General features: G+C 38.5%; 1 protein-coding gene across 1 annotated transcript; it reads right to left on the bottom strand.

Moving 5' to 3' along the window:
• Positions 1-257: 257 nt before the first annotated feature.
• On the bottom strand, positions 258-21,059 carry LOC311436819 (protein-lysine methyltransferase METTL21E-like). Its single transcript, XM_084519317.1, has 7 exons — positions 21,018-21,059; positions 20,200-20,341; positions 19,560-19,598; positions 19,129-19,239; positions 4,809-4,966; positions 2,111-2,228; positions 258-1,208 (listed from the first exon to the last, which is right to left on the bottom strand). The coding sequence occupies exons 4-7, from the start codon at positions 19,193-19,195 to the stop codon at positions 784-786; spliced, it is 768 nt and encodes a 255-aa protein (XP_084375443.1). The 5' UTR covers positions 19,196-19,239; positions 19,560-19,598; positions 20,200-20,341; positions 21,018-21,059; the 3' UTR covers positions 258-783.
• Between the last annotated feature and the right edge of the window lie 860 nt (positions 21,060-21,919).

The raw sequence follows: 21,919 nt of genomic DNA, 5'->3' as shown, positions 1-21,919 counted from the left end.
ACTTCTCTTGATGGCCACTGTCGTTTTTCCATTGTTCCCTGAGCTCCAGATAATGGTCTATTTTCGGAGGGGCAGACCTCCAAGAATTTCAGATGTTTGCAAAGGGGAGCTGTGGATACGACATACTATTCTTATTCGATACCTTTTTGCAAGCAACAAAACATTTAACTCCCTATTGCCTCATGTGTGCAGCTGTCTGTTGAATAATCCCTGAATCTAAATATAAAGTGGAAGGGGAGGAAAGCATAATCATTAAATCAGAGTAACCAATATATTCTCTCATTTTATTATGACAGTATTTCTCCCATTTTTCCTTTCAGTTAACTTAATCTCCTGTAAAGGCTCTTTAAAGGAAGGATTTACACACTGTAGTGGGCATGAGGAAAGATGAGATTTAACACCACAACTTTTAAATACAAAACTTGAGACTGTGGTAAATCTTCAGATGATTGGTTGATCTTGTAAGACACCGTTCAAAGCTGCAATTGAAAGACATTGGAAATATTCATTACACATCCCACAGATATAATACTGAGACTTGTGGCAGTTATTACTGCTGACAATTTAGCACATAAAAGTCAAGAAAGCATCAGAAATACATTTCTTCTGTGTATAAAACTAACAACAAGATGAATTTAGCAATTCTTTAGGGATGAAATCTGATATTTTAACTTTCTCTAAAAATATAATTCATGCAGGTACTGGCAGCTGCTAACATGGAAATTATTGAAAAGAGAACAAGCTACAGAAGAGCTGATACTGTTGCCCCCATGCAACTCTTTTTCAGACAGACAGTTTGGAAGGTCTGACTTTCATCCTGCCTTTCCTCATTGCCTTATACAACGTGATGTTCAAACTAGGGAAATTAGAAAGCACCTCTAAGTCAAATAGTGTCTGAAATCTGCCCACAAATTGGTTCTCCTTGTCCAACCTAAATTTCATAGCCCACAGAATAACAGTGTCATTCTTGCACAAGTGATCAAAAGTTAGCAGGAGCTCATCCAGGAAGGGATGATGGTAAACTACATCAGCAGCCATAATGTAGTCAAAGTGACACGAAGCTCTGGGAAAGTTCTTTTCCAGATCAATGCCCCAAGACAACTCCTTCACACAAGGCCGGTGCTTGCTTTTCAGTTTTGTATTTTGGAGAACGTTGTGCTGAAGGTTTCCCAGCAGTTCTGGCAAATCAGTGGCAGTCACAAGTGCACCTGTGAAACGGAGAAAACAAATGTAATCTTTGAATATACTCCAATATTGAGTAAAAGCCCATTCTCAAAACACACAGTACGAGGAACTGATTTTAGTTGGTAGCTCTCACTGGGGGAAACAGAACACTGTAACAGCTCCCAGTAGCTCTTAGACATCATGCTTAAAATAAATATTTGGTTTACAGTAGTTATACTCTACAGTTTGCCATCTAAATGCAGCTGGGCATGGTTGTGGAGAAATCAAATACTATCTGTGTCTTGATATCATTTTGGTTAGAAGTACGGTGAGAGATTAGGGATTGAAGATTGCCAGTTACTAACTCCAGAATGAACATGAGATCTAGGTATTGCCTCAGGTTCTTTCCCTTCAACAAAAAAAGAAGCTTTCTCAGACTATTGAAAGCTAAAATTCAGTTAAAATGCAGGACTTGCTGATTTGGATTACTCTACACAAAGATCAGGCTGCTATGAGAGAAAATGCAACAGTGTCTGTAGCAGAAAACTCAAGGATCAGTTGCTCAAAGGCAATGCTGAACACAAATGCAAAGGAAGTGAGCTGGCATCAAAGAGATGTTCGATCAATGGAAGGTGATGCATTGGTCATGCCTGCATCTGGCTTCATCCTGTTGCTTCTGACATCTTGTCAGGTCACTAATTTCTTATTTTGGTCCCCTGCTTGACATTGCTAATGGCAACATCATCTACAGGGACCTGCCTTTACTGCACCCATGAATTTACAGTTTTACAGCCGAAAATAACAGAACAGGTTTCCAAGCAACCCTGCTGGAATTCACTTTTTCTTTCTCTTAGATTTCAAACAGTTGTGTTTTAGAGGAACTGAGCCCTCCAGTATTCATATTAGAGGTGTTTCCAAGAGCACAGGAGCAATGGTATATACTCACCCAATAAACTGGCTACTATGGAGACCAACCCAGTTCCAGCTCCAATTTCAATCACATTTTTGTCAACCAAATTGTATTGTTTAGAATTGGTTTCCAAAAAATAACACAGAACAAGAGCCTGCAGGGGAGGGAATCCATGAATATACTGAACAAATAAATGAAATAAAAACCTTCACTAAATATGCACAGTAATTTATAAGAATGCAAAAAATGTTTTGTAATTTCATGCCTTCTCAAATGAGCAATATTCATTCAAACCTTGTCCTGAAAGGATCACGACTCACTATGATCTTTGAGCTCTATAGGCTGACAAAATAAATGCTGCTACATGCTTCAATATAGGCTTGCAAAGCATTACAGCCAGAAGGAATGACTGCAATTATCTAATCTGTCACGCTGCATAACATGAGCTGTAAAATTCCAGTCAGCAATTCCTGCTTATAACTGCACTTACTTCTGGTTGAGTTAAAACGTGTCCTTCACAAAGACTTCTTGATATAAGTACTGCTTGTGAGAGAAAATCCACAAGTCTTGATAGACTTTTCCAATAGGTAATTATTACTAACAATAATTAATTACCATAATGATTCAAAAGGGGCCAATAGATTTACCCCTATGCTTTCAGTTCAGTTTTAATGTGTGCTTTGTTAAGCATAACAAATCTTTCTAGCAAACAAAACCACTTAGCACTCTACAACTGATTCCTTACATATGCATTCATAAACTGTGATTAAGAATCTTCTCCAGCTTTTCTGTCCTGTCTCACACTGACCAGTGTAGAAATACCAATCACTACTTTCATTCCTCTCACAAAGATAGTTTCCAGCTTCTCCCACTTATTGTTTCCCACACTTGGAAAATTTCATAGTCTCCATTGACAAATATGTGTTTTGGTTGCCACATCATCTGGCAGTACAGATGACCACTTGGGAAGACAACTATAAGTGGTTCAGTTTGGCACTCCAAAATTAAGCTCTTAAACAGAATATTTCTTATTCTTTAACAGAATAAGAAATAGAAGGAAAGCAGCAGAAGGAATATTGATTCAGTAAGTGTTAGAAATTCAAACTTTTTGCTTTCCGCCTCAACTCAGACCAAAAATCAATGTCTTTTATATGAACTTGCAGATATCTCGTAATCAGCAAAGCTGTGAAATAGAAATAAGCTTGTGAGCACAAGGTTCCTACAAATTGTATCTGACGATTGCCTGACGTTCTAAAACACATCCTATTAAGATTTCTTGTTAGTTCCATATATTAGGAATACCATTTTTTCTCTCAGTGTCTTGCCATATTCTGCTGTTACAGAACCTATGTAACCCAACTTCCTTTCCATGAATCATGCAGAAGCTTTATTTTCTTTAAAGTTTCTGCCTTCTTGACACATCTGGTTGACATTTTTCAGATTTCAAATAGTTCAGGGTGGAAGAGGAAGGGAGAATTTGAAGAGACAGAGAGGAATTGCCTTCCTTCCACAGCAAAACTAACTAAACTTTCACAGAAAAAAAAAATAAAAATAAAATAAAAATAAACATAAAACATGCTTTTCATGCTTTTCAGTACAGCCCTTGAGATGCTGTACTGAATGAGAATGTTTGACAGTCAGCCAACCTTGCCTTGAAGACATGCACTGAGGCTGCTAAGAGATACTGTGTAAATGACTTGTCCAGTTCTGCTAAGAGATGGAAAAGTGTTTGGAATTCAAAGCAGCAGGTTATGCTAACTCTTTGGCTGAATTATGGCCATACTTCTCAAAAATAGTACAGTGTCACAGGCTGATACTGTAGGGACAACAATGAAGCCTCTTGGGTTTTAGTCCCCTCCATCTTACAGGAGCTCCCAGAGATCCTTCCCATTTCAGAGTTCTCTGACTACTACAAGTGTCAATAGTGTATCATGGCACCTCCCTGGCTGCAGCAGTTTTTTTTCACTCTTAATTCTTTTAAATTAGCTATTCAAAGACTATTAGCTGTATTGCACCTGTTCAAAACCTTAGAGAATGTTCTTTCTGTGGTAGATATGTTGATAGTTCTTATATCTTTAAGGTCCCCTCCAAACTAAATCATTCTACGATTCTATGATATCAAGAGCCATGAGTGATATTTCCTGAAGACAAGGGTTCACTCCCACACAGATGTCTTGCTGTTTATGAAAATGGAAGCTCTGAGTGAATCTCTTCCCATGGCCGCCTATTCACAGGGTAAATTTGTTTTTCATGTGAGTAGGTCGAATAGCTTGTGTGAGTGTTAATACCTTGTGAGCTCACATCACAACTGTTTCTGCAACCTAGATCTGCTTGCTATATAGCCAAATATTTAAGAAATGTTCAGAAATGTAATTATCTCAGGACCACCATATTTCCTTCAAAGTTTGCTTCTAATTGGCCAGAGGGATCAAAAGTTTTTGGCAGAAGAGGGAAGGGACATCAGAGCACACATCTAATGTGACAGGGGCACAACCAAGAAATAATCATTTAAGCTTTGAGAACCAAGAATACACAGAAAACCAAGAATACATGGGAAACAAGGCTAAATTCGGGTTTGGGGGCTGCAGAATGGAGACAGAGAAAGCCTAGAAACTTTTCCTTGGTTTCACGACATGCAACAAAACATTTATCATGAAAAATAAATAAATAAATAAATAAAAAGTACTAGAATACTCCAAAACTGAAAAATAACAATACAATGTAAATTTTGTACCGATGGCCAGACAACTGCCCCATAACAGTCAGTGGCTTCTGTAATCCTTATCTCATGGCCAGCAAAGTGAAAGCCTTCCCAGGCCTTATGAGTTATAACAGTAGGAAAAAAACGTCTTCTCATGATTTCTGCAACTATCTGTTCATCTTCTTTTTCCCCTGAAAGCACAAATACAAAAGGTCAAATGGACTGAGAGGGCTGAAAATGAAACTACCAATTTATATTTAAAAGCTGATCTGGAAGCAGGAATTTGAATTATGTTTGTGAATAAAAATGCATTGTACCATTAATGTTTAACATGATACATGGGAAGTCTCCTGAATTCCAATTGAAGTTTACAGTTTATAACTACATAAAGCAATCTTTTCCTGTTTTGCTGAAGAAGCCAAGTTCAGAAAAAGTGAAGAAAAGAAGTGGAATGTTACCATATATTGCTTTCCAATTCAGCAATCCAACAGAAATTCTTTTAACTTTTTTCCATTTTAAGAACAGCCAGCCACCTGAATATTTATTCTCATGGTCTCATGTGCCTGCACTTTATTATTATTATTATTATTATTATTATTATTATTATTATTATTATCCATATCCATTTATTGTTCATTTTCCCCACATTATGGTTCTTTTTGACAGTAAACAAAAGGAACCACAATATCATTTAAAAGTCTGTCACAAGATCCTAGCAACACAAATTATGACAGACAGGAGAAAAAGCACTACTGTTGTCAGGAAAGCTTATCCACCCACCCAAAACGGAGCCTTGTAAAAGGGATTCTTTCCAGTTGGCTTGATATCCTGAATGCCATCCTTGTTGCTATGTGAAGGATATTTATGATAGCTAACATAATCCAGGACAACTCTTTTACAGGAGAGGATTCATTCGTTTTTAGCTAAATACCAAGCCAGCTTCAGTTTTGCCATCATCCCACAAAGCCACACCACCACAATGTTGTAAATAACATGTAAATGAAGCTCTCCAAAGCATTTTCTTAACAAACTATAGAATCATTCCAAGTTTTCATAGTAAATTTGCTTTCACAGCCAAATACGATCTCTTGGCAAATTAGCTAAAGCAAAACATGTTTACAAGCTGCACCTCCTAGAAAGCATGCTAGAGATTTGACAACTAGGTTACCATCTTTTCCAAACCAGAGTTCCCTTATCAAGCCCCCAGTTACCATTCAAATCACAGATATCAACATCTGGATAACGTAGCACAGAAACAGCAGACCCACTGGCTATTAAAATTAAAACATTTGATTTATCATCAGCATAAAAAACCTTGGTCTACCATCCATCAGTAAATTTATAGAAACCACTCAGTATGGCATGGATGGCAGCTGTTGGCACTACAGATGATTCCACTCATTTTCTTCCCCCTCAAATCACTGTAGTCATGAGACATAATCCAGTGCTGTCATTTGCTCTGCCATATGTTTTGGTATTTTTATTGCCATAACCATTGAAGAGAGACAACTCTCTCTCTCACCCTCTTTCCTGGAAGTTTTGGGTTTTCTTGTGTGTCTTTGTTTGTTTGTTTTTGTTTTTTAATAAATAAATAAAGCGATGGTATTCCGATAAATGACTGGGAAAAATACTAGTCATGGGATACAGCAAAATTAAAAATAAGATTATATATATACTACTAGAAAGAATGTTATACAATATAATTTTATAAAGGTAACATAAATAGCCTTAACATTGAAACTATGATATTTTAAGATGTCAGGAACTAAGTAGTATGTGGCCAGCACATTACATCTTCTGCAAGCCTTTAATGTTGAGAGAAAGTGCATATGTCATTGTGCCTGCCAGCAGGAAACTATACAAACATGAGTGAAGTGCCAGAGAAATGCTGCTCTGGGGCCAAATTCATCTTTTCTTATGAAAAAATAATATGAGGTTTTCTTATTACAAATATCATAAGTGTATTTAATTTACCATCCTGTGTCCAGGCATACTAGATCTAGACTGCTTTTAATATTCTCTGACTGCTTAGAGCAGTCTGATCTTGTTCTGTGATCAGCACTAGCTATGAAAGTAAAAAGCTATTTCTTCTCTTACCTCTCAATTTTTTTTTTATTTTTTTTTTTTTTTGATTCTTCTTCCATTTACATCTGTTTTGGATTCAGTTTTATTGAGAAACCCTAACTTATTAAGCCTCAACTTACAAAGCTCCTGCCAAAAGATCTATAAAACTTTAGAATTATTACAGCTACCCCTCCAGTGTTCAATAAATATTTCCCGTTTATTTTTTTTTTATACTGTCAGTAATCTTTCTACTTAAGGTTTCCACAGCACTTACACTATTAAGAGTTTGTAAGCCACTGCTCCCTACCCAGGATAAGCTGTCCACACTCCCAAAAGAAGACTCCCAAATCCACAAATTAATAGCATCACTTAAATCTTTGGTCATCTTATTCCTTTGGTATTTCCACAGGTGAGATATCTGGAGAAGTTTATGTAACAGTTACAATTCCTCCTCCTGTATTCCCCCTCCCTTTTTTTTTTTCCTTCCCTTCAGGAAGATATTACAAGAAGGGCTGGAAAATGAGGACCCAGGAAACTACAGGCCTTGTTTGTCTGACCTCAGTGTCAGGGAAGCTCATGGAGCAGATGATCCTGAGTGCCATTACGCAGCACTTCCAGGGCAAGCAGGCAATCAGGCTCAGTCAGCATGGGTTTATCAAAAGCAGGTCCTGCTTGTTGAACCTAATCTCCTTCTGTGACAAGATGACATCTCAGTGGATGAGGGAAAGGCTGTGGATATGGTCTACCTAGACTTCAATATGGCTTTTGACACCGTTTCACACAGCATTCTCCTTGAGAAACTGGCTGCTCATGGCTTGGACTGGCGTATGCTTCGTTGGGTTAAAAACTGGCTGGATAGCCAGGCCCAAAGAGTCGTGGTGAATGGAGTTAAACGCAGTTGGAAGCCGGTCACCAGTGGTGTCCCCTGGGCTCATATTTGAACCAGTTCTCTGCAGTATCTTTATCAATGATCTGGACAAGGGGATTGAGTGCACCCTCAGTAAGCTTGCACACGACACCAAGTTAGGCACAAGGGTTGATATGCTTGAGGGTAAGAAGGCTCTGCAGAGAAATGTGGATGGGCTGGACTGATTAGCTGAGGTCAACTTCATGAGGTTCAACAAAGCCTAGTACAAGGTCCTGCACTTGGGGCACAACAACCCCAGGCAATGATGCAGGCTGTAAAGCTGCCCAGCAGAAAGGAACCTGGGTATATTGGTCAATAGTCAGATGAGTATGAGCCAGCAGTGTGCTCAGGTAGCCAAGAAGGCCAACAGCATCCTGGCTTGTATCAGAAATAACATAGCCAGCAGGACTATCGACCAACCGATGTCATCTACCTGGACTTCTCTAAGGCTTTTGACATGGTTTCACATGACATCCTGGTCTCCAGATTGGAGAGATATGGATTTCATGGGTGGACCATTCAGTGGGTAAGGAATTGGCTTGAAAATCACACACAGAGAGTGGTGATCAATGACTCTATGTCCAAGTGGAGGCTGGTGATGAGCGGTGTCCCTCAGGTGTCTGTCCTGGGACCAGTACTGTTTAATATTTTTATCAATGATGTAGACAGTGGCATTGAGTGCACCCTCAGCAAGTTCGCAGATGAAACCAAGCTGAGTGGTGTGGTTGATGAAGAAGGAAGGGACGCCATCCAAAGGGACCTGGGCAAGCTTGAGAATTGGGCCCACGTGAACCTAATGAGGCTCAACAAGTCTAAATGCAGGGTGCTGCACCTGGGCAAGGGCAATCCCAGACACGAGCACAGACTGGAGAAGAACTCATTGAGAGCAGCCCTGCAGAGAAGGACTTGGGGGTTCTGGTGGATGAAAAGCTTGACTTGAGTTGAAGTGCACGCTTGCAGCCTGGAAGGCCAACTGTATTCTGGGCTGCAGCAACAGAGGAGTGGTCAGCAGGGTGAGGGAAGTGATTGTTCTCCTCTACTCTGCCCTTGTGAGGCCTCATTTGGGAATAATGTGTCCAGGTCTGGAGGCCCCAGCACAAGAAGGATGTGGAGCTGTTAGAATGGGCCCAGAGGAGGGCCACAAAGATGATCAAGAGCCTGGAGCACCTCTCCTATGAAGAAAGGCTGAGAGAGCTAGTGACATGCAACCTACAGAAGAAAAGGCTCCGGGGTGACCTCTTTGCAGCTTTTCAGTACTTAAAGGGGACTTAAAATAAAAAAAAAATGGAGAGCAACTCTTTGCTCAATCATATAGTGACAGGAAAAAGGGGAAAATTTTTAAACTAAAAGTAGGGAGATTTAGATTAAAGGTTAGGAGGAAATTCTTCACTGTGAGAGTGGTGAGGCGCTGGAACAGGTTCCCCAGAGAAGTTGTGGATGCCACACCCCTAGAGATGTTCAAAGCCAGGTTAAAAGAGGCCCTGAGCAACCCGATCTAGTGGATGGCATCCCTGCTTATGGCAGGGGGTATGGAACTAGATGATCTTTAAGGTCCCTTCCAACCTGAGCCATTCTATGATTCGATGACAAGGGAAATGTTTGTCCCCTTGTAGTCAGCTCTGGTAGGGCCTTACCTCAAATACTGTGCTTAGTTTTGGGCCCCTCACTATGAGAAGCACATCGAGGTGCTGGAGTGTGTCTAAAGAAGGGCAATGAAGCTGGTGAAGTGCCTAAAGAACAAGTCTTATGAGGAGTGGCTGGGAGCTGGGGTTGTATAGCTTGGATAAGAGAAGTCTCAGGGGAAACATTATTGTACTCTACAGCTACCTTAAATGAAGTTGTAGAGAGGTGGGAACTGGGATCTTCTCTCAAGCACCATGTGATAAAATGAGAGGCAATGTTTTCAAGTGGCACCAGGGGAGGTTAGGGTTGGATATTAGGAGAAATTTCTCCACGGAAAGGGCTGTTAGGCATTGGAATAGGCTGCCCGGGGAAGTGGTTGAGTCACCACCGCTGGAGGTTTTCAAGAAACTTAGATTTAGAAACTTAGATTTAGAACTTAGTGGCATCGTTTAATGGTAGACTTTAGTACTACGTTAAAGGTTGGACTAGATGATCTTAGAGGCCTTTTCCAACCTGAATAATTCCACAATACTATTCTGGAAAATCAAAAAGAGTATTTGTTTCATCAGAGACATATGGAAGACAGGCCCTCATGAGAAATTTAATCAGGACCAGGAGACTAATTACAAAATCTTTAGTTGGATTTGGTTACTTTCACATAAGTCTCCCTTCACACTCCAAAAAGCATTCTTCTATTTTCTGCATTTTTTGTATAACTGCTTGCAGAGCAGTCATAACAGAAAAATAACAAACTAGCAGAACATGTTTTGTGAAAGAAGAAAATTGTTATCAGTGTAGGCAGAATCCAAGTACAATGAAGTCTTTTAATACCTGTAAACATTGAGAACGTTCTGCTGGTTCTACTTTGACCAAACTTGGTACTAGATGTAAATAGCAGATAGGAAGTTACTCTCCTGGAATTGTTCATCTGTGTTAGTCCTTATTCACTTGTTCAGGAAGGTAACTGGAGTAATGACTCAATGATTTTAATGATATTTAAAGATTGCAAGAGCTGAGTCATCAGTGGAAAAGGTCAGATGAGAAAAGGAGCCTTTTCTGACCCAGCTCCCAATTTCCAGCAATATTACTCGAGCACCCATAACAAAATATTGGAATATAAAAGTCAGCTAGGACTGGTTCCTTCCTTCTTCATTTACCTGGATTTGAGTGGGTTGCCCTCACTCTTCCATTGTGATTTGGAGAGGCACGGTGTTTATAGAGGCACTGTATAAACATAGAATGATTTTCTTCAGTCTATTCATCTCTTTGCTTATGAATATAAGCACAGAAACCACTGGAATTCCACCTATTTACATTTAGAAGAGACAGTTTGACCCTATTCATTTAACACAGGGAGACTCAGATAATTTTTGTTAATGAAACAAATAGCACACCTCTGGCCTTGAATTGTTCAATTGTTCTTGTTCACAAAGAAATTCCTGTCTATAGATGCCCCAAATCCTTCTTGAAACAGGATCTGAACTTCATAGTTTCATAAGACTTTCTCCCTAATAGGTTAATGACTTAGAGAGTCCTTGAAAATATTTCAGGTATGTTTATCATAGAAGTCTAATGTCTTTGGAGCGTGTTCTTTGAACACCCTTGATTTTCAGTTGATATGAGGGCAGAAGGAGAATCTCACACTGTTGACATACAATCTTGCGCTACATCAAAGACACCATTAAGAAAACAGTGTAAACATCATTCTCAAAGGCAAAGCAATCATCATTATTATAACCGAAATGTGAACATAGTTTTCCAAAGAGACATAATAAATCATGTGGAAGACGGGAGTTCTGAAGTTAGTGGCAGGTTGGTTACAGAAATGCGTGACAAGCCTCAGAATCTCATGCAGGGAACCAGAGAATTTTGCTGACACATTCAAATGTCAGACAAAATGTTTCATACTTGCAGAAAAACTAAAGAAAGAAAAGGACATGATTTTTGCTGAAACTGAGATGGAGAAGCGGGGAAGGGAATGCAGAGAGAGACAACAAAAATGTAGTCTAGGTCAGAATGAAACAAGCTGCAAATTACAGTATCTTTTTCTTTATCAATGAAGGAAATTACAAGAATGGGCCTTAGGCTAACTTTATCTGAACACTGTTTACTTGGAATGAGTAGAAATAGTACTTGTTTAGAAATATGGTACGTAATCATCTATTCTGTTTACACCACTTTTACATAAAAATTGTACTTGGGTAGTACACGGCTCCATTAGGAAACAGTAATCTTAAAATTCAGTTTACAAATGGTACCCTCCATCAATTATTAGCATACGTTAAATCTCCGCATAAAGAATGATACTTAATTTAATGCATTCTGCACTGAATAAAAAGGAAGCAAAGGCAACACCATTAAATGGTACTTAAAATGCAGGAAAAGCAGCAAAGACAAAGGGGCCGAATTAGAATTAAATGTATATTGATACCATTTGTCTAGAAATCTGAATTACAATGTGGCTTTAAAACAAATGGAAGTAAAATGACATTTCCATATGGAAGCTGTGAAGACTATACTAGCAGTCAATATCTCAATTCTCCAACTCACTCACAAATAGCGCACAGAGCATCAAAACATCCTCTGAGTACTTTGTTAATGGATTAGGACAGCATTAATCTGTAAACGAATAGTTTCTTCCAGTGAGTTACCAAAAACAATTTACAGAGGGGAAAAATCATAGATTAGTTTATTTTAAGTGCTGGCCTGACCCTATATACTTTCTTAAGGTCAAATGGTGTCACAGCCCAAGGTGGTAAGTGTGTATGCAAAGGAAATAAGACCCAACCATCTTCTGCTTCTCTCCTGCTTTGATGGATCCTCTCCAACTGGCAAAAGGAATGAAATCCAAGCCTTCAGCATGAACTTGACCTGACAAAGTTCAGCCCTACAGCAACACATTCTCCCCCTCTTCAGAAGCAATATGCTCTCACCTGCAGAGATCAGATTTAAGATTTAGCATTTTGAACTGTATTTAACAAGTATCTTGACAACCTTGTATCAACAGCTGTGATTAACCACATACATGGTTACTCTAAGACTTCTCAGCAATTGTCTCTGAGTTTGATGAACACAGGAGGATACCTGCACTGACATACCTGGTAAAAAGTACCATGAATTCATGGTAGCCAGGCTTCCTCAGAACTCTCCAGCATGGACACACACAGCTGGAGACATCCAAAGTAAAAATTCCAGATGTATTTCATATATATAGCATATACATTACATGTATATGTGCACATATATGTTACATGAATATATAAAAATATAAAATAGCTATCTATATATCCCAGTGCCAAGAAGACACCCACAGAAAGATCAGTAAGAGCAGAACTGCAACTAGTTCCACAACTGTAAGAGATGACTGGAGAAGAGTAACCTCATTATAATGATGGGAAACCTCAAAATGTAGCCCTGTGAATTCATCTTGGTATTTCCAATGGCTCAGAAGAACTTTACCCCAAATGTACACTAGCTCCCACATCTAAGGGGCTCTGAAGCCTCCTATTTTTTACTGAGCTACTGATATCTCAGGATCAAAGCCCTGGTCTCATAAACATTACAGATAGCTCCATGGAAACATACAGTTGGAAACATACATGGAAACAGTCCTGAATCACAGAACAGTCCCCAAATTCCAGGTGACAGCACTTAAGTATCTTCATTTCCTTCCATCTATTTCACTCCATTCCATTGAAGCCTAAGGACCCTTAAAGGAAAGAGACAGGAGGGAAATTTAACCATGCCCTTCTTAAGTCAGATGTAACCTTGACCTTTCTAAGAACATAAAGCAAAGTACTGTTCCAGAAGATTCACTTATCTAAACTACATTATTATTTTTTTCCTGTTTTCATCCCTACTTACAAAGACAGCAATGATCGGGTAACTGAGTATAGGTATTCCAGTACGTTCATTCCATGCTCAACCTGCTGAAGTGATGGCAATGACAAGGTATATTATATCGATTAATCTGAGGTATTACGTCAGTGTAATATAATGCTTGAAACTTCATACTTTGAAATGCAGAAATACAAAACTGCCACCCACAGGCAGCCTCATCTCAGCCAAGAGAGAAAATGCACTTTGTACATGGAGACAAGAACAGGAGAGGGGTATACTCTCTAGGAGCTAGTCTATGTATTTATCCAGGTTTGAGAGGTGCCTTTTCAACATGAAATTTACACCACTGATATCCCAGCCTCATGTAAGTCACAGGACATCTAAAGCCATTAGAAGGCTGCAAATAGAAGTACTGTAGGCAGACTCATGAACACATAATGAATTCAAATGTGCTGAGTACTTCCCTTATTACTTAACCGTGTTTGTCCATCATCAAAAACATCTTCAGGTCTATGGTCAGCAGCTATTTACTTGATAAAGATAAGTAAATGATTTCCCTTTGACTACAGAAGCAGGCTGTTTTCTTAAGTTGCATGGTTTAACATATATTATAAAAGGCTGACAATTTCCTAATAGGTAGGAAGGATCTGGATGAGTAATTTAGATACCATAAACTGTTGTCTAACCTAACCTTCCACATCTCTTACCTTGCCTTTTCAAAATGGCTTTGTGCAGTTGGAGTTCCTATTTTCTTCCAAAAACATGCCAGAAGACTCCATATACCATGGACAGTGGAAGAGAAAGGACTCCAGCAAAATACCTGCCAATTTTCCCCAGCAATAACTCTGGGTTTCTAAAAAATTTCTTTGAAGAAAGAGCTGAAAGTAACCTAAAAATATCAATGCATGAAAACATATGACATTTTTGTGAGGTAGTTGAGAAATATTTTATTTATTGTTGAAACACAACTACTATTAAGGGGAAAGATGTGAAAACCAAAGATGGGCACATGGCTGAGAGGGAAGAATATATTACAGATTTCTCTAAACAGTTGATTCATGCTTTGATTACTTGAGCGTTGCCACCAACTTCTGTTCTACCCACAGACATGAAAGTTTCTGTTAAAGTTTACTAATGCCTTCATTATAAGCAGGTTTACTTGCTGGGGGAAAAGAAAAGGAACAGAGAAGTTTTAAATCGAATTACTATAGCTCGTGTTTCCTGTACTATGTGAATGCTGTTACTTTCAGACAAAAGAGCTTATAGACAAGTTTCTGGAAGATAGCAAAAGTGTGAATTTATTGAAAAGGTATTTTTAACATCATAGAATCATTGAATATCCCAAGTTGGAAGGGACCCACAAGAATCATTGAGTCCAACTCATGAGTCCCCAAAGGACCACCCAAAAAAATCAGACCATGTGTCTGAAAGCATTGTCCAAACTGAACTCCACCAGGCTTGGTGCTGTGACCACTGTCCTGGGAAGCCTGTTTCAGTGCCCAACCACCCTCTTGGTGAAGAACCTTTTCTGATATACATCCCGACCCTCCCCTGCCCCAGCTCCATGCCGTTCCCTCGGGTCCTGTCGCTGTCCCCAGAGAGCAGAGCTCAGCGCCTGTCCCTCTGCTCCCCTCGTGAGGGAGCTGCAGGCCGCCATGAGGCCTCCCCTCAGCCTGCTCTGCTCTGGGCTGAACAAACCAAGGGATTTCAGCTGCTCTTCATATACCTTGCCCTCTAGACCCTTCACCATCTTTGTAGACCTCCTTTGGACACTCTCTAACAATTTTATGTCTTTCTTATACTGGAGCACACAAAACTGCACACCGAACTTGAGGTGAGACCACACCAGCACAGAGCAGAGAGGGACAATCCCTTCCCTTGACAGGCTAGCAATGCCGTGTTTGATGCACCCCAGGATGTGGCTGGCCCTCATGGCTGCCAGGGCACTCTGCTGGCTCATAAAAAAAAAGTTAACTAATGGTGTTACTTCCAAACATACTACACATATATATATACACACATACACACACGTGTGTGTATATATATAAATGTTTTTTGATATTAGAATTAGAGATTTTGTTTGTTTGTTCAATACAGATATATAGTTTAAAGCTAAAAAAGAGGGGGATGAAAGAAGGGAAGGTAGGTAGTAGTAAAAAAGTCCTTAAACATAATATAAATAGGCTGACTTTTTAACCAGCACTGTTAATTGCAAAGTCCTCTATATAAAGAATGGTTTAGCATTTGAAGCACTCAAAAAAAAAAAAAAAAAAAAAAAAGAGAAATTGAGTTTTGGGCCTTCTTCAGAAGGATTCAAATTCACACCTGGCTACCCTGCAGAATCAGATGGATCCCCTTCCTTCCACCACCATTAAAGGTGGGCCATAATGAAAAGAAGACTGCAAGATTCATGGACAGAAGGACCACAAACAAGAAAAAGCCCAGCTACAAACTGGACACTCAGCTGTGAAAAAGCAGGCTTGGGCTCTATGCTCTGCTCTCAGGATGTTTTTCCTATTTCATAGCAAAGTCTTTGAAGTCAGTGGAAAATGGTCAGCAAAAGTGGAAGAGAAAGTGTCCTTAGAAGTAACCCAGGAAGTGGGAACAAGACACTAAGTCACTCCCTCTTCCCAGCTGAATATCTTAACTTCTAAGTTACAGGGTTAAGCTGCTTCTCACTTGCCTCAATTCCAACCATGTCCCATTTAAGGCATCTTTCTGGACTTTACCCAGAGACTTGAACTGATGGCAGGAATTGCCATCAATGAGGACATCTGTCAAGCAGGGGGAGGAGACGGAGCATGTCTTTTATAAAACGCTGGAAGATATGTGAAGGTTACCAGGTCAGCATTTTCTCAGATATTTATGGATTAAAAACTGGGCCCCAGCCAAGTGAAGTGAGACGAAGTATCAAGGACAAGTACGCCTTGCAAACTCTCTCTCCTCCTTTTGTCTCAGATATAAAATTATTCTGGGGTGAATGCAAATAATACAACTGTTGCAAAGTAATTCAGGTTCCCAAGAAATGAAGGAGGCAATGGTAGAATCTGATCTCAGAAAAGTTTAGCCAAGGAGAGTAAAAGCTAGTGATCTCAAGAGAAATTGTGAGAGGAATGAAGAGAAAAGAGGCATCTAATGATGTAGGTGTGATGGAGAACAGACTGGATAAAGGCACCAGGAAAGATCAGACTGGGTGAGGACCTATCTGTAAATTGGGAACTGGTAGTAATAGGAACTATGTGCAGGAATAAGGAATTGTAACCTAAAGAACTTGTGACAAGCCAATTGAGATAACAGAAGATGGCTGGGAAGGGCAGTGAATAAAAAGGGGGTAGGGATATAGCAAATACAAAGAGCTCAGACTCTGAACATGCAGAGAAAGTGAACAAGAATCACAAAAAAAAAAAAAAAAAAAAAAAAAGCAGATTAAGACTGGATAGGTTAAGTTAATAAAATGGAAATGGAGAATGTGGAAGAAGAAAAGAAGGAAAACAAGGAAGGCACAGGCTGAATGACTGAACAGGTAAGTGTCCATGCAGCAGGTTCAACACATTTCCCTCCAACACCTGGAATGGAATATGCCAAAGCCTGGTGTCAGATTAAACTGTGAAACTGAAAAAATGTCCCATTTTCCACTGATGTCTCCTCATTTTCTTCAACTTTTGAACTTTTGTTAAACAAAGAAGAGAACAACCCGCTATTGCTATCAACACTGATAGCAATACTGATGTTACTGATGGCTGAACAGAATACATTTCTGCGTTTGATCTAAAGATTCTGCACTACCAACTGATTTTGCATTCATTGATCTGATATCCCCTAAGTCAAGTTATTTTAATAGTTCAACAGCTTAAGAAATGACATGCAGACTCACTTCTCACTGTCCTAAATCCTGCATGAAGGAAGTATCAATACTACAATTCTGAAAGCCAAGCATGCAGAAGCATAGCAATACCTGTGCAACTTTAACTCGGCCTCTTGTGTACTATAGAATACGTAATGGCAGTCATCAATATTTCAGTCTTTAATAGTTTGGCCTTAAATATTTATACCTTTAGATATTTATTCCCCCAGCAATCATGCGTCATTGCATAGAATCAGCTTGAGCATTTCGTTCAAGTCAGGATAACATAATAGCAAGGGGAATTGCATTAAAAAATTATCCAGAGTAAGGCACTTGAACAAGGCTTTGTGTAACTGCAATCCATACCAAACCCTATCAGCCACCTTCTTGTGTGATGTCAGCTTTCCAGAGAATGTCACAATCAGGGGGACTTATTTTTCTTAGCACTTCAGTCATAAGATGTGTAAAGACTCAGGAAAAAGTAAACAGAAAGCCCTGCAGACAACAATAGAAACTTTCTGGAAGAAAGGACTTCCCTTGCCAGTGTATGTGAAAGAGTTGTTCTGGAAAAAGTAACATTTTTAGAGCATTTTTTTTTTAAATTGCAAATCAATTCAATCAACTCTCTTCTACTATTTTTTTAAATCATTTCAAGACTTACAGCACATGACAGTTACACTTTCTAAATACAGTGGGCTTATTCAGAGTATACGTATTAAATTCAAATTTGCCTCTTAACATTATAAGAATTTCAAATTAGGATGATGTTCCTTCCCTACATTTTTTCTTTAGAAGCATGAGTTTCACCTTTATTTGCATTATCTTCTCAGGTCTCCAATGACATACTGCTCTGATAAAAAATTGATTTAATTTTGTTTACAAGTCAACAGGATCAATGTTTTCATTTTTCAAAGCTTAGTTTTCCCTATTTTACAGGCACATTAACCATTATGAAATACAGAAATATCTTAACATGTATTTTTGTGTTTAATTCTATTCAATTCAGAATATATTCATTTTTTAGTACTTTTATTATTCAAAAGTAAATACGTCTAGGTAAACTAGAATTCATGTGTTGCTCTTCAAAAAACAAACCAACTTTGATTTCAGTAAGCAAATAACTAGTTCTAAGCATCGCAGTTATGCCCAAAATTTCTTTTTTCTCTGCCTGAAGGAAATTAAATATATACTAACAGAAGTCCTCTTTCAAGGAATCAACGCTTTTCAAAAAATTTACTACTCGTTCTTAATATTTGAAGACCAAAGAGCAAAAGCCAGATCACTCAGATTTAAAAAGAACAACTTTTTTGTTGGCAGGGGAGATGAGGGGGGTCACAGACGAAATAGTGAGAGTCATCACTACAGCACTGTCTCTTAAGGCCCCCAGGACCACCTTGCTTCGCTGAATAGCTGAGCCCCAAAAGCTTAGCTCTACTTGACCAGGAAACAGCTGAGATCTTAATAATAATTACAAAAAAAAAAAAAAAAAAAAAAGAACAAATAAACCCTTCTTTGGCATTCAGCTGTAGCATAACTAGATCCCATCCCAAAACAATACACTCTTGTCCTAAATGTTTTCTAATCCTGGTCACCCCTAAGGATGCGATTACTCGTGGTGCTTCAGCATCTTCAAAATATGCAGCCATGAACTCACTTCAGAAAAAAGCTGCTAACTGTCCCTGAAGTTATTTGAAGATTAGCCTTGGGGCTGTCAAGATGGAAACTGAACATGTAATAACTGATTCCACCTAACTGCCACTCCACAAACAAACCTCTTCTGAATAGCCTGATCATAGCCACAGCTTCATTCCCTGGAACTTGTCATGGGCAAATAGCTGGGGCAAGTTGCCAGTCACTGATAGAAACTGCCAGGACCAAAGTATGCTGGCACAGCAGATATTTACTACATAGCTAGAATACTACAACAGCGCTATCTATTGCATTTTCTGTACAAGTGCCATAAACACAATTCTTCAGGAAAAATGAATGAGAAGATAGCTTGTCAGCAAGATGCCTTGTTCCTTCTACTTAGCTAAGTATACCAAGAAAATATAGTGAAGTAATAATGACTTTACCTGCTTGTCCTTCTGTTTTTCTTATTAGTTCATTATGTAGATTATGTTGTGATGATGTCAAATCCATAATATGCCACAAGACATGGGACAGAAAAACAGAAGCCTGCGTACCTGGTAAAAATGAATTAAAATATTTTATTTTAATTTTTTTCCCCACATACCACTTCACACACACAGTTTATATTTGTTATGCTATAATTTGCTTATATTAACATATAGAAACATAAATATCTGTATTCAAAGCATAAAAGAGCCAGAAGTTACAAACAAGTTTAACTGCTCTCCCCTTAGAGACGGGGAAAAAGTGAGCAAATTCAGAGGGGGATTGCATGCTTTGATAAAACTGTTTTTATGAGATTTTAACATTAGAACTAAATTAAGTCAAGTTAGTAAGCTTATAATTGTTTGAATGGGAAGGTAGCAACAAATACCTGAAGAAGAAAAATTACACTGATCTTGAATTAACTAGCCTGGAAGGGAAGGAAACAACCAGTTAATAAAAGTGGCACATGAAAATAAGTAGGAAGCAGGAGCTGTTAGCAACATGCAAAACAGAATGCATATGTGCCTGTGTATAAATAGACACAAGACTTACATACTCAGTAGAAAAAAAAATAATAGGGAAAGAATGTCACAAGGCAAAACTTAAGAAGTTGTAATACATTATGATAGCAAAAAAGAACAACATAATTTTCAGCATCTGCAGAACAGCAAAAAAAAAAAAAAAAGCCTCAAATTCTTGACATTTTACTACCACAAAAACACAGTTTACAGAAAAAAAAAAAAAAAAACAAGATCAAAAAAAAGGTGCTCTGAAAAATTTTAAGTCCTACACTGTAATATGGAAATTTGACTGATTTTTGCAGGACTGATTACAGGGAGAATACAGTTAATAGTGCAAAGATACAAGTAAATAAGGCAAACGGCCAATGATTATATACAGAATAAATAAAAAATAAATAAAAATTTTTATATATATATATATATATATATATATAAAATAAAATAGTAAAAACATAGGCTGAATATCAAGGACACTTCCTCACAGTGCAAAGCCTTAGATAGACCTACCTCTCAAATCACGGGATGAAAGTGAACAGTAGAGAACAACCCTGTCTTGTTAGGGAGGACACACGATACTCTGTTGACTTTACCCTACAAAAGGCATCCAGGTTTCACCTTATCACTGTAGTGCCAGCAGCCATTAACCTATCTGAAGGTGAAAAAATAACTTATCTGGTTTCTACACGTTACTATGGCATGTAAATACAATAGAGTATGCTTGTTTTAAGTCCATCTATGAACTTAACAATAGCAACAATATCATGTGGGAAAAAGACAAATTCGGTAGAATTCAAAATCCTTGTATCCATATTAAGAATAGCAAATAGCATTAGAAACCAGTGGGACATAAAGCAGTAAATGTTACAGACATTCATCAGCTTGTCATCTACCTTGGAACTATATAAAATCAAATTTTCTTCCCATTATAAGATAAAAATAATGGGTTAATAATCAGTCCCTTTGTATTCTGAAGTACAAGCAATGTAACAGTATAAAATCACCTTTAAAGGAACACCTTTGTTTTTGATGGGTTCTATAGGAGGTTTTTTTTTTTCCTTTCTAAAATTACCCTTTAAGGTACACTCAAGTACACAACCTGTCTGCCTTAGCATATTAATTCAGGAGTACTGCCAGCAACTAAAAGCCCACAGGTACAGAAGAGCTCAGTTACTGACTTATACAAAGGTAAAATGTTACAAAGTAATTTAGAGCCAAAAGAACAAGGCAAGTCACATCTACTGTATTTCAGTCAACATTACCTGAATCTCTCCCACTAGCTTTCCAATGATGGCACTCAAAACAAACCAAAAACCAAAAATCCTTACTTGCCAGGTAGTTTCCTTCCCAGTTAGCTGCCAGGCAGTCCCTGATAGAAAAGCTCTAAAGCGTGTGGTACATATTGCCAACATCCCCACACCAGTAGCAGTAATAAATCCTGACAGCTGCAGCAGGAACACAAAGTGGGCACAGGGCACCATGGCTCTCTGACGTAAGGGGACAGAAGATTTCATAACAGCAACAGGTATCTAGTCAAGGGAGCTCCAACCAATAAAGTAACCAACTTCCACTTGATTTTCTTTTTTTTTTTTTTTTTTTTTTTGTGAAAACAAGACAGTTGCACAGTGTTGGTAACCTCTCATTGCCACTATAAAGTAACTGAAGAGCAAAAAGTAATTCTTCAGAGACAAAGGCTTCTTCAAAGCACAAAAGGGCAACTTACCAACCAGCCAGGTGGGAATCTGTGGATACATAACCAAGCACTCTCAAAAGAATCTGAAACTGCAACAAGGTACAAAACCTGAAAAGTTGTAGTCCACTTTAAAGCCAAATATTTGATGTATAGACAGCTGTAAATGTACATAAATACACATGCATCACTCCTCTCTTGTATATACAAGATGTAGATTTGCTCAACAGATTGCAGCCAGTTACTGCCACTAGAACAGAGGTGTCCTTAAGACCTCTCTTATTTTAGATTGTCATATCAATACAGGACAGGAGCTCTCTTACTTTACCCATTTTTTTTTAGTAAAATTGGACTCCAACTGGGTTTTCTAGGTGCCATTGAAAAATAATTATTGTATAAGAATACTGAACAAGACTTAGAGAACTGAAGGTCTCTGTATTTTATCACACTCACCAAAAGAAAATAATGGGAGCTCTTCCACATTTAGAAGCTATCAAACAAACCACCAAGGCCTGCTCTACCTTTTAAAGTAACATTCAG

The sequence above is a fragment of the Aythya ferina genome (assembly GCF_964211825.1).
Source record: "Aythya ferina genome assembly, chromosome: 1".
NCBI classification, from domain to species: Eukaryota; Metazoa; Chordata; class Aves; order Anseriformes; family Anatidae; genus Aythya; species Aythya ferina.
This window is presented reverse-complemented; position numbering and strand designations above follow the sequence as displayed.

Excerpts from the sequence above, each read along its gene's own strand:
- LOC311436819 (XM_084519317.1), bottom strand. The coding sequence starts at position 19,195 with ATGGATTTGACATCATCACAACATAATCTACATAATGAACTAATAAGA. Across the intron at positions 4,967-19,128 it reads AAAAACAGAAGGACAAGCAG|GGGAAAAAGAAGATGAACAG; the intron begins GTAAAGTCATTA and ends TTGTGCTTTCAG. Across the intron at positions 2,229-4,808 it reads GGGCAGTTGTCTGGCCATCG|GCTCTTGTTCTGTGTTATTT; the intron begins GTACAAAATTTA and ends CCTCCCCTGCAG.